This window comes from Gastrolobium bilobum, unplaced genomic scaffold (assembly GCF_033153095.1).
Source record: "Gastrolobium bilobum isolate Gb01-03AN ecotype WA unplaced genomic scaffold, APGP_CSIRO_Gbil_v1 utg1626, whole genome shotgun sequence".
Lineage (NCBI taxonomy): Eukaryota > Viridiplantae > Streptophyta > Magnoliopsida > Fabales > Fabaceae > Gastrolobium > Gastrolobium bilobum.
In genome coordinates, this window is record NW_026898654.1 from 43,259 (window position 1) to 56,327 (window position 13,069).

At 40.4% G+C, this 13,069-nt stretch overlaps 1 protein-coding gene and 1 non-coding gene across 2 annotated transcripts; both read right to left on the minus strand.

Annotated features, from left to right (window-relative positions):
* Positions 1-518: 518 nt before the first annotated feature.
* Positions 519-1,886, minus strand: LOC133318100 (E3 ubiquitin-protein ligase ATL6-like). Its single transcript, XM_061520047.1, has one exon. The coding sequence runs from the start codon at positions 1,735-1,737 to the stop codon at positions 589-591; it is 1,149 nt and encodes a 382-aa protein (XP_061376031.1). The 5' UTR covers positions 1,738-1,886; the 3' UTR covers positions 519-588.
* Positions 1,887-10,794: 8,908 nt separating this feature from the next.
* LOC133318101 (small nucleolar RNA R71) lies at positions 10,795-10,901 on the minus strand. Its single transcript, XR_009752426.1, has one exon. It is a non-coding gene; the product is annotated as a small nucleolar RNA R71 (small nucleolar RNA).
* Positions 10,902-13,069: the final 2,168 nt, after the last annotated feature.

Sequence of the window (13,069 nt, forward strand, 5' to 3'; positions counted from 1 at the left end):
GATATCGAGTTCTGATTCTGGATTGTTTGATTCTGTCTCATCATCAATAAGATAAACTTTAGGTAGATATTTTGCTTTGAACGCTTTCTCAAAGTCCTTCCAGCTTGCATCATAACCGAACCATAGCCATCTTAGATACCACTGTTGATACCAATGAAACGCGCTGCTTCTGAGCCTTTTTATAGCTTCCATCACCTTTTCATCTTCATCGATTTTCTCTGCCTGAAAATATTCTTTCAAACAGATTAACCATCTTGCAGCTTCATCTTCATTTCCATAAAATTTTGAAATCCCCATCACGGCTTCCAGAACCTGGCTTTGAAACTCTTCTTTTTTACGGTGCTTCAGCACTTCTTTTCACCACAGCTCTCAGATCGAGGGCTCTGATTCGCCTCTTTGATCGAACGAGGCTCTGATACCAATTGTTGGAATTTCAATTCCTCTTATATACCATTAGATTTCCAACAATTAGTATATAAGAGGAATTGAAATTCCAACAATACTTGAGACATCGCCTTTTAATTTGATCACTACCTCTATTAGCTGCAACACCTTTATATTGACATTCATCCCCTTTAAGGGAACATATTAGACTTGGAAAATTGTTTTCCCCTGAGACTCTTTGTCTTCTCCTCGAAGGGAAAAAGCCCAAAACCTTGGAATTCCAGAGCTGGTGGTGGAAGCATTCGGTGTCAAAGCCGAAGAACCACCACCACGAGAAACAAACGGAGGTGTCACTGAGAGAACCCAACGGTTATTCTTACCGTTATTACTGCTGCTACCTTCACCACCTTTCCCCGAACACGACCCATCTTCAATCTGCAAAACGACGTCGTAGCTCGCTGAACGCTTCATCATTGTGGCAGTTCCATGTTTATCATAATCATCCAGAATCTGCTTCCTCACTTCCTCAGGCAACCTCAAAGTGAACCTCTCCATGTTCCTCCCTGGTTCAACCAAAGAGTGACCCGTTGAATGGGACCTCACCAACACCCCAAAAGCCCTCATCTTTGACGACCCATTACCCTTCCCAACGCACCCATCAACGTGCCCACTCACCCCAACTCCATTAACGCCGCCAACAACTTCAACTCCTCTCACAGGGCTTTCATCAAACACTTGGTGCGCGCTCGTCTCACCCGCGATTTCCAGAGCTACCTGGCCACGTTCTAGCTTCAGCTTCGAGCGACAAACGGGGCAGGTCACGTGGGAAGCGAGCCACGCGTCTATGCAATCTGGGTGGAAGACATGGCTGCACTTTGGCAACAAGCGAAGCGAGTCAAAGTCTCCGAACTCGCCCAAGCACACCGCGCACTGAAGCGCAACGTTGTGACCCGTTTTGATGTTCTTGACGGTGGAGTATGCCATGATGGGAAACGTAGCAAGCACTTCTGGGTCAACTCCGTTGGTGCGAACGGAGTTCTGAGGAAACATGAACTCTGGGGAACAATAGCGAATGTAAACGGAGAGGAAGCCAGTGATGAAGAAAGCGAAGACAAAGACCACAAGCATCATAGGAAACGTTGCGTTGGCTGCGTCGGCGTTTTTGTTCAAAGCAGGGGGAGCTACTTGTTGTTCACTTGATTGAGCAATGGTGTCATGAAACATAGAACAAGATGATACTAAAAGGAAGAAGAGCACAGAGTGGAAGTCTCTGTGTTGGACTATAATCCTCATCGGAATTCTTGGACTTTGTGTGGCTAAGGTTTTTTTATTTTTGTTGTTGTTGTGTTTCATGTGAGAAATGATAATGGTTTGTATTTATATTAGCTATATCATATAGTGTGAGTGTTGTAAAGAAGAGAAAGAAAAAATGGGAAAGGTGATTTGGTCTGTATTATTTGCTTATTAGGATAAGAAACGGTTTCAGGGTTTGTCATCACGGTTTCATGGAAACAAACAAAAACGGGTGAAAGAGGAAATGGAAAACCGGAAGCAGAACATTGGTTTTAGGAGGAAGGGAACTCTAGTTTTTGTGACTTAATTTTTTGTTTAATGTCACCACCAACTTGGTTTTTGATCCTATCCACTGATGCTGAGAGTGGTTAAGAATAAATGCGTCTTACCAATTTTTAAATTGTTGATCTGAGCATCTTTTAGCCAGTTTTGAATGCTTGATGTCAAACTTGTATTCAAGTTTGAGTTTTGGACGATCTAAGGACGGAAAGCAACCTTTCTATCGAACTCGATTCTTGGTGGAATTAATTCACTTTTAAGATAATCAAAAGTTAAACGATTCTTATACTTTAAATCTATATTATTTTGTTTTCACTGATGTTAACAATATTTCGATGACTGATTAATAAAGAGCATATATTAATGATACCAAAAAAAATGTTAATAACAATATTTAATTATTGTAAAAATGGTATAAAAAATTTGATGCCTAAGTAATATCAATATTATTAAAATCAGCCCAACCCAATTAATCACACTGGTTGAACTGGAATCGAATCACTAACTGATCCAGTTTAATTAATTAACAGTCATGTAAGTTCCAGTTTAATTAATTAACAGTCATGCAAGTAGGGATAATAAACAAATTAGGAATCTTTGGTTCGGCTCGTGAAGGCATGAACTTATATGTCTAAAATTAGTTATTGGAATCAGATTTAGATATGTATAAAAGCTCGTTTAATAAAAATGCCTCAGACTACAATTCAAAAGTTGGATCTTAGAGCCTCTCTTAGGCTGAACTTGAACAAGTATATTAATTTATTTTATTTTATATTTTTAATGCTACTTGTAATAGCTTTTTCTCTCTTCTCAATCCATTTCACCTCATTTTATTGGATAAACAGAGTTTTTGAATGATTTTGTTCTATACTATACTGTTTGGATATACATTGAATTTATAAATATTTATGAAATTACTACTATTGTTGATGTTATTGACTGTATATTATGTTTGGATAAATTTTCTTGTCTTATTTTTTTTTAAACAGGCTAAACCAGACTTTTATTTTTTATAAATAAGTCAGGCTACCGATAATTATATTCATGACAGGTAACAAGCTTGGTTAGCAGTGACCCACTAATTGAACCAATAATCTGATACCTTAGTCAAATCGATAATTTAATAACATTAAGTAATATAACTAAAGAATTAAAACATTATCTTCGGCTCAGTTTTTGTTTGAAGCCATTTGCGAAATCACTCGAAGCCCTTATTTAAGTTTGTAGTATGACCGAGTTTAACACAAAACAATTGAACTATTTCGTTTTGTTTTTCTCAACTACATTATTAAAATCATGCAACCCACTTGCTGTTTCAAGGATGTTACACCAAATAGAAAGTATCATATTAAACGTAATTGTTTGGTTTTAGTATGATGATGACGGCTGATCACTGATCATATATGAAAAAGAATACTACTGAAAAGTATTAAACAACTTTATCTTCTTCACTTGATTTTGTTTTTGGCAAGGTTGTTTTTCTCTTGGTTTAGAAATATGAGAAAAAGATATGTCATTTTAAATGACACGTCTTATATTCTTTCACTCATAAAGATGTGAGATTCACACTTTTAAAAAAAAATTCACCCATTCTCTCTCACATGATTTATCTCTTTCTCTCACTTAAAATGATATAATTTTGTGTTCTTTAAAATGATACACTAATTCCCCTAGAAATATACGTCAGAGTCAAGGCTTTTTGACCACTGTAGCCCTTTATTAATAATTATTTACCAAATTGCCCTCGATTAGAAACTATTTCGAGAAATTAACCCTTCAAAAAAATATAACACCAATCTGTCCATGTTTGACCGTTGATCACGAAACTTACCCGGGTACCCCCCCCCCCCCTCTATACCCGGATATTTTTTTGAAAATCAACCCTACCCAGGTATGGAGTGGGGTACCCGGGTATTGTTCTTCAATCTGGAAAAATCTTGAATTATTTACCCGGGTAGGTATGGGGGTACCCGGGTAGATATCGGCCAGAAACCCCAATATCAAGGGTTTCGGCCATTGTTGCGAGTTAAGTGTTATTTTTTCCCCAATCACACATATATTTCATCTCATCATCTCGAAAAGCTTAATCTTGGTAGGACATTGGCATTACACCTCCACATTTCCATTTTGTATTAAAAAATCCGAACCAAGATCCAAACCCAAAACCTAGACCCAGATTTTCATGTGAAAGATGAGTTCAAGTCCTAACATGGTTCCTATAGTTATTTACTACAATGGGAGGCATTTTGAAGGTCCGAACGGTGTCCAATTTGAAGGAAAAACAAAAACGATGAAAATCAAAGTGGGCACTACATGCAATGAACTGAAGGAGAGAATTCTCCAAAAAATGGGGTCAAAAGGCATCCATTCCATCCACCGCATGATAGCCAGGTTAGAGACTGTAGTGGATATGGATACAATATACTACATTGGTAACGATATCAATGATGATGAAGATGTGGAGTTCGTCACAAATGCGTATGTTGGATGGAAAGTATTAAAAATGATTGAGATATATGTTGAAGTTGACGCTGGTCAGTCTTCATCGTTACCGGTGCATACAACCACTGCGCACTGTACTGGTCAAGAAGATACAATTGTACGATAATCTGCACCTGCTCAGGTAACATTGGATGAGGATGAAGACGATGAAGATGAGGAGTATGTGGATAGTGAAGATGAGGGAGAATCTGAAAGTGCTATTCCACAAGGTGATTCGTCTGACACTGACGTGGATGAAAATTTTGACGCTGACACGAGCGTTGTAAGGCTGGGTACCCCAGCCATGTCACCACTTCACGTTGACCCTGTCAGTTCACCACTTCATGTTCACCCTGTCAATAGTGGTAAGTTATTAAATTTACACATTTGCTTTAAAAAATTATACGTTTTCGGTGTTATTGATTCAGACAATAATGATGAAGCTTTAGATGCAGGGACTGCGGTAGAGCCATTTTGGAATGAAAGCCAACATTATTCATTCATTAATTGGGCGCACCCTAATGACGAGTTGGAGATCCTGTATGAGGATGATGACTTGCACGGAGGTTGGAAGTTAGGAGATCCGTTATTTGTGCAACAAGAATTTGGCTCCAAACCTGAAATGCAACATGTTGTGAAGATACATTGAATGAAGGGGCGCAGGACAGCCATAGTTGAAAAAAGTGACGAGTCAAGATTTTTTATGAAATGTAGAAACCATGCTAACGGTTGTCCGTGGTATCTTCTGCACCAGGAATGCAAACGGCAATTCAGCTTTCTTTGACTTGGCCGCCTTCCACATCAAGATGCATATGTAGTGCCTCCAGTTCACCTCAATATGGTGAAGGAGGGCCCACAAGATCACAAAGTCACCTTCCAGCACCTTCGAGTGATTATGAGGGCGCTGGAAAATAATGTGTGTCACCACATAATGAAGTATGCAGGCAGACACGGACAAATTGCTCACAGGATAATGAGCAAATTGTCCGGCCTCTGCATCTGCTCTCCTGGTCTCAGCCACAACAGCCTCCCGCTCATAACCACAAAATATATGATGGATGTCTCTGTCATATAGTGCTTCCCCTATCACACCACCAAAGTCAAATCCCAGCAACTCTGTCCAGATAGGAGCAGTAAGGATAATATCAATCCCGCAGACACGGGAAGTCAGCTCACCATGCACACAGCCCAGGTTCTGGTAGAATTCTCTCACCATGACCTCCGAGTACGGGCACCTCATCTCCGCCAGCACCAGCAAATGTGTTTGCTGAAGAAGTGGGACTATGTCGAACTGCTCCAAATTGAAGAACACCGAATCCAGTGATTTCGGCTCACAAATTTTGCGGCTCACGAAAAACTTCACAAACCTCTCGTGTGCATCAACGTCATCCTCAAATAAATATCCGAACGGCAGGTCTGGAGCCTGATGCACAGCAGCCTGGGGCTGAGAGGAGGAAGATCCATCATGTCGGCGCTTTCTCCTCCCTTCGGTATCCACCGCTCTCTTCTTCGCAACGCGTCTCTTCTCCATGCAGTCACACTGTAAAACAAAATCAAAATAAAAATCCAATTTCAGATAAACAATATACAGGGTCAGGGTTAGGGTCAGGGTTAGGGTTAGGGTTAGGGTTTTTTAATGGCAACAAATCAGAATGCAATTTGAAAACGAAAATTCACAATACGCAAAGAAATAAATTATAATGCAAACATGATTACATCAAAGTCGGAATGAATTTTATGATGAATCAGAAATTCAAACGGAAAAAAAAAAAATTAACATTTCTTGAATTTCAATCGGTAGAAGGAACCCATACCGTGCGCCAAGGATAATCAAAAAGTGTTGAGATGATCGATCAAACGTGCTCAGAGAATGGACGAAAACGCACTCCAGCCGCTCTCTACCCGGGTACCCCTTTGTGGGTTTTCCAAATGGGGGCTGCTGGGCTTTTAAAAAACCCTATTTGCGCAGTCTACCCGGGTACCCCCATACCTACCCGGGTAAATAATTCAAGATTTTTGCAGATTGAAGAACAATACCCGGGTACCCCACTCCATACCTGGGTAGGGTTGATTTTTCAAAAAAAAACACGGGTATAGAGGGGGTACCCGGGTAGGTTTCGTGGTCAACGGTCAAACAGGGGCAGATTGGTGTTATGTTTTTTTGAAGGGTTAATTTCTCAAAATAGTTTCTAATCGAGGGAAATTTGGTAAATAATTATTAATAAAGGGCTACAGTGGTCAAATATCCCAGAGTCAAACACAACTTTTTACCTAACTTTGGAACCAATAATAAGTGTGGTGCCCAACCCACAATGCTCTATTTACCACAAGCCCAACAGTGGTGATAGTAGACCCAAAAGGATTACAAGAAAGCCCGAACGTTGTCTGAATTAAGAGCCCAACAAGTGGATCAAGTTCTCACATTTACATTAGGAAATGTTATCTTTATGACTTCTTGTTACTTATTAGACTTTGTTTATCTTATCATTAGGATTTTATTTATCTTAGGATTTAGCATTTTTTCATTATCTTCTGAATTATTTTAGATAGTTTAGAATTCTTAGGAGTTTGACTTATTTAAGGAAGGAAGACCAATTATTTCTCCCAACTCTCTTTTCTTTTTCTCTTCTCTCTTTCTTCTCCTTTCTTAATTAAGTAATTTTGCTCCTACATATGGTGCTTTCATTTATTACTCAACTCCCATGTCCAGGGATCACCAAAACCAAATCCAGCAACTACAAACAAACGATGAACAATGTTCCATGCAAATCCAAACACTTCAGGTGTGCATGACAACCTTCCTGGAATCAATTCTTTTTTAATTTCTGTTCCCGGAAACAAAAATGCATAGGAAACTCGTTTGGTAAAATCGGTTTATTTTATTGTTCCCGGTATCAACCCATTTAATTTTTGTGCTGGGGAACAGAAAAAAGAATCAAATTTTTTTTGTTTTTTTGTTCCCTAGCACAAAATGAGAAACACTTGTCTCTCTCAATTACTCTCCACCGCCACCATCATCTCGACACGACCATCACTATCATTGTCGTCGTACCACCAATGTCGTTATCACCACCACCACGATTCCATCACCACCATCTCCACCCATCGCCACGTCACCAGCACCATATCACCACAACCACCACCACCACAACCACCATCATCGCAACCACTACTGTCATCACCACCACCACAGCCACCAACTACCACCATCGCCACCACAGCCACCAACTACCACCACCGCCATCATTTCATTACCACCACTGCCGTCGCCGCCACCATGCCACTATCGTCATCGCCGCCACCACCACCGTCGCAGACACTGCCATCACCATTACCACTGCCACCTACTACCACCAACTTTGTCGTAGTCATTGCTGTCTCCAGCACCACCATGTCATTACCACCACCGTCGCCGTCGACAACACCATCGCCATAGCCACTGCCGTCACTACTACCACAATGCCACCGCCACGCCACCATCCACCGTCACCATCATCGCAGCCACTGCCGTCACCACCACCATCGCCATCATTACCACCGCCACCGTCACCGCCACCGTCACCATCACCGCCACCGTCACCGCCACCACTACTACCACCGTCGTCGCAACCTCTGCTGTCTCCACCACTACCATGTCATTACCACCACCGCCGTCACCAACACCTTTACCACCACCGCCACTATTACCACCACCACGCTGCCACCACCGCCGGCACCACCACAACATATGGAAAAGAAAGCGTAATCATAAAAACATTTATGCTTAACAGGAATTATATTTTATCATATTATTTGTTATGTTATCAAAAGCAATTCTCATTCTCGGAATAAAAATAGGACATGTTATCAAACATATTTTTTTTGTCAGAAACTGTTCCAAGGCACAAAAAAAGAAAAGAATTGTTTCTTTTCAGAAACAGTGCCAGGAAACAGAATAGTTGTCATGCATACTGATGGGACGTAAATTCGTTCCCATCTAAGCCCATTTTGATGGCAAAATACCTTACGTTTCCTCATATGATGAGCAACTTAGCATGAAAATCACTTGTTTTACACATTTGTGACAAAAACACAATGGGGGAGCGTATGATGACGTATTCCTTTGAAAACATATTAAAAGTGGAACAGATTGAGATCATTTATTACACCTACTACCCTCATTTAATGCTCTGCTCATTTTGCAGGAAACGTGGAAACAACGTCTTCTAAAAAGCAAGGTGGTGCACCACTTAAGCAGCAGGAAACGTGAACAGCAGAGAATCAAGAGTTCTCATTGGCCAAGAAGAAAGCAAGGCATGGGGGACTGTAGAAAACGGCTAATCATCAACAAATACTGTCCCATCAAGCAACTTGCAAAGCTTCTAAACACTGTTGCCACCGCCCCGTCCCTTCATTCAAGAAACCAACTCCAAAGGATTTACAAGACTGTCACTCTCTCTTCTGCCTATAAATAGGACGTCCCAAACACAAAAACATCATCAAATTCTGGAGGGATTGAAAGTCCTAAAAGAAGAGATCACCTAGTAGTAGTTAGTAGTTTAGTTTTATATAGCTGCAACTGTAGTTAAGTGACAACCCTTCTTCTATGTTCTGTATCATCCCCTAAGACTCCTCACGAGCATCAAACCACCTTCTTCATTTTTATGTTTTGTTGTAAACTGTCTTTCAATTTAATATAAGTGTTTCTTCTTTTCGTTCCATTCGTTATCTCTGAGCTGAATCTCGGGTCTATGGGAATTTAGTTTAGAATAATTATGTTTAAAACATCAGCCATGGGCTGAACTATCCGTGGAACGGATAAACTACAACATTCTTAAAGAATTATTTTCGAAACTCTTGACTGAAACTTTTTGTATTTCTTTGGCTAAGTAAGCTATGTTCATTGTGTATCAATGGAAATTGAACACATACTGAGAAAGGAACTTCCATAAGGAAGGGATTTCAGACAGCTTAGCCATTGGGGACAGGTAGTGTCATGGCAAAAACACTATTGGTCACCTTAGGAATAAGGGGCCGCTTCGTCCACTTTAAGGTTCTGTACTGAGTACCTGTTGGAGTCAAGGGAGCCATAGGAATATGGAAACTTGTGAGCCATCTAGTCCATGAGCTGAGGAATCAGAGTTGGCAGATAAGAAACTGGGACAAAGCCAAAAAGTGCTAAGTCTTGAGCAGAGGAAATAACTTTTTAAGAATGGAGCAGTGAATCCGTTCCTTCTGTTAAACTGTTTTTAAAACCATCCACTTGTTGTCTCTTAATTATAGTTGGTACTGTTTTATTATTTTTACTTTTTTTAATCCTTTAACTACCAAATCTCCAATGATTATTATCTCACCTTCTTATAAACAGGAAGGATCACATATATAACGCAGCGAGCAATTGTTTGTCATCAGACTGAACTTACTGTTCTTGAGGAACGTTGTCAAGATAGTAGGGAACGTTTGACCATATAGTTCATTCACTAACTTTTCTTCTCATTTTCATTCTTTATAAAATAGTGTAAGACAATATCTAGAGTTCTATCCTCGTGGGAACGATAATCTGGGCCTTAATACACCCATTATTACTTGATGCGTGCACTTGCGCACTGGGGTTGGAAGTAAGGGAACGAGTCTGTGTTCTACCACCAATATAGAACAGAGGAACATCCCCCATCAGAACTTATATTTTTCCACCATCAGCAAACCACCCAACAAGTTTTTGGCGCCGTTGCCGGGGATAGCAACACTAAATTTTGTTCTTATTACTATTTTAGTACATACTCTGTATTCTTGATTTTATATTTTTCTTGTCACTGAACCTGCTGTTCATATAACTTGTGTTTATGGTTTATGAGTGAAGAGTTTGAAACAAACTCTGACCACTCCATTGAAGTACCTGAGTTTCTCTTTGATCCTGAACCAGAACGTACACTTCATAGAAGAAGAAGAAACCTCAAGGTAGACATTCTTGAAAACATGGCTGATCATAATAATAATGAAGATGTTCCTCCTGAACAAAATTTCAGAACTCTGGCTGCTTCTTTTAGGAACAGACCAGAGATGGGAGTAATCCTCCCTCCTGTAGCACCCAATTTCGAACTGAAACCTGTCATGTTTCACATAATTAGGGAAGTAGGAGCCTTCAATGGACTCCCTGCAGAAGATCCTTACACACACCTCACCATATTTCAAGATATCTGTGATGATTTTAAAGCTGAGGGTGTGACAGAGGAAAGTATGAGAATGAGATTATTTCCTCACTCCTTGGGCTTAAAAGCAAAAACATGGATGAAAACTATCACCCCTGGTTCAATACACCCATGGGAGGAACTCTCTAACAAATTCATAGAGAGGTTTCTCCCTATGTCCCGACAAGCTGATGTAAGAGCAGAAATCTCTAACTTCAAGATGTTTTATGGAGAAAATCTCTATGAAGCATGGGAGAGATACAAGGACATCATCAGAAAATGTCCAAACCATGGGGTAGAAAGTTGGGGAGTGTTACAATCTTCTATAAGGGACTTGACCATACTTCTCATTCACATTTAGATTTTGTTGCAGGAGGATATTTTTTTACACGAACTCTTGAATCCAGGTATGACATCATAGAAGGCACTGCTGAAAGATGTCTCCAATGGCCAATAGACAGGGTGAGCCCAGTAAGGAAGCCTGGCATGCTCGAACTAGATAAACAAACTGTCATGGAAGCCCAGCTGGCATCACTCATGAATGAGGTGAAGAACCTAAAAAAATGATCAAGAAACACCAAGGATGGAAGTCTTGCAACTCACAGCAGCTGAAATTGAACCATGCTCAGCCTGTGGAGACCTTCATGATTCAACAGACTGCCCATCCACTGCATTAGTGTGTTATGTAGAAAACTTTGGCAACGGGAACTTCACCCAAGCCAGGGATAATCAGCAAGCAGGACGCAATACCAATTCAAATCCTAGAGGAACTATCACAAAAAATCATAACCATAATCCCCAATGGAGGCCACCCATGAACCACAGATCATTCACCACTCAGCAGCAGTACCAGCAAGGTAGCAGCAGTGGAACGTTTGAACAACAAAGAAGAAACAATTACGTTCCATTCCACAGAGATGACCAATGCATCAATACCTTGGAAAACTATGTCAAAGAATATATCACCAGGAATGATGCAGTTGTCAGGAACATTGAGTCCCATCTGGGACAGATTGCTGCCAGTCTTAACACAAGAGCACAAAGATCACTATCAGGGGATACTGACATCCCCTAAACAACCTCACCAAAGGTAGTACTCACTTTACCCAATTCCCCTTCAGAGAAAATCAAGACAGTCACCTTGAGAAATGGGAAAGCCACTACACAACCCACCACTTTGCCATAGAGAAAGGAACATAATAAAGCATCTGAAGCAGCTCCAAAAGCACAACAATAACAACCAGCCACAGATGAGCAGAAACCAGAACCTAGAAAAGAAGCCAAAGCCAATGAAAACCAGGTGGAAAGAAGTCAACCAATCAGTCCAACTCTAAGCAGGCACATACCAACAAAAATTTCTCTCCTTCAGAGAACAAAGAAGCAACAAGATGATAAGCAGTTTGGAAAGTTCCTGGACATTCTAAAACAACTCCACATCAACGTCCCTCTGGTGGACGCACTAGAACAAATGCCCAGGTACGTAAAATTCATGAAAGATGTTCTCTCAAAAAAAAGAGGGATAACAAAATATGAGACTATAAAAATGACCCAAGAAATTTTCCAGTATCTGGGCAAACTTCCACCTAAGCTTCAAGATCCAGGAAGCTTCACCATTCCTTGCATTATAGGAAATACATACCAAGGGAATGCCTTGTGTGATTTAGGGGCAAGCATCAATCTTATGCCTCTATCTGTTTTCAAACAATTATCCACGGGGCCAGCTAAACCAACCACAGTAACTTTACAGATGGTAGACAGATCCATTGTCAAGCCAGAAGGGAATATTGAAGATCTGCTAGTCAAAGTAGACAAATTTATCTTCCCCGCTGATTTCATCATCTTGGATTACGAAGCTGATATTGACGTTCCCATCATTCTGGGTAGACCGTTCCTAGCAACTGGAGGGGCAGTTATCAATGTACAAAAAGGGGGGAACTAACCATGAGAGTTCATGATGATGAAATCAAATTCAATATCGTTAAAGCAATGAAGTTCTAGGATGAAGAAGAAGATTTGGAAGAGTATTCTGCACTTACTTTGTTAGATAACCAGTTCAGCAGAAAAACAGAAGGGGAAGAATATGAGGAAGAAGAAGGTCCACAAAAAGAGGAGCAGAGTTGCTATCTGCAAGAAAGGAGACCTGAACCTTTGATAAGAACTGAGAAGGAAAAACAACTCAAACGACCTTCTTCGAAAAAACCTCATGATCTAGAACTGAAACCTCTTCCCCAACACTTGAAATATGCATATCTGGGGAACAATAACACCCTCCCTGTGGTCATTTCTTCATTTCTCACCAAAGAACAAGAAGAACTGCTGCTCAACAAGCTCAAGAAGTACCAAGGAGCTATCGGCTGGACCATAGCGGATCTCAAAGGTATCAGTCCCTCATTCTGTATGCATAAAATATTATTGAATGATCCTAACAGTTTTTCAGTAGAACACCAAAGGAGATTGAATCCTAT

Coding starts and splice junctions, on each gene's coding strand:
- LOC133318100 (XM_061520047.1), bottom strand. CDS start 1,737: ATGAAACACAACAACAACAAAAATAAAAAAACCTTAGCCACACAAAGT.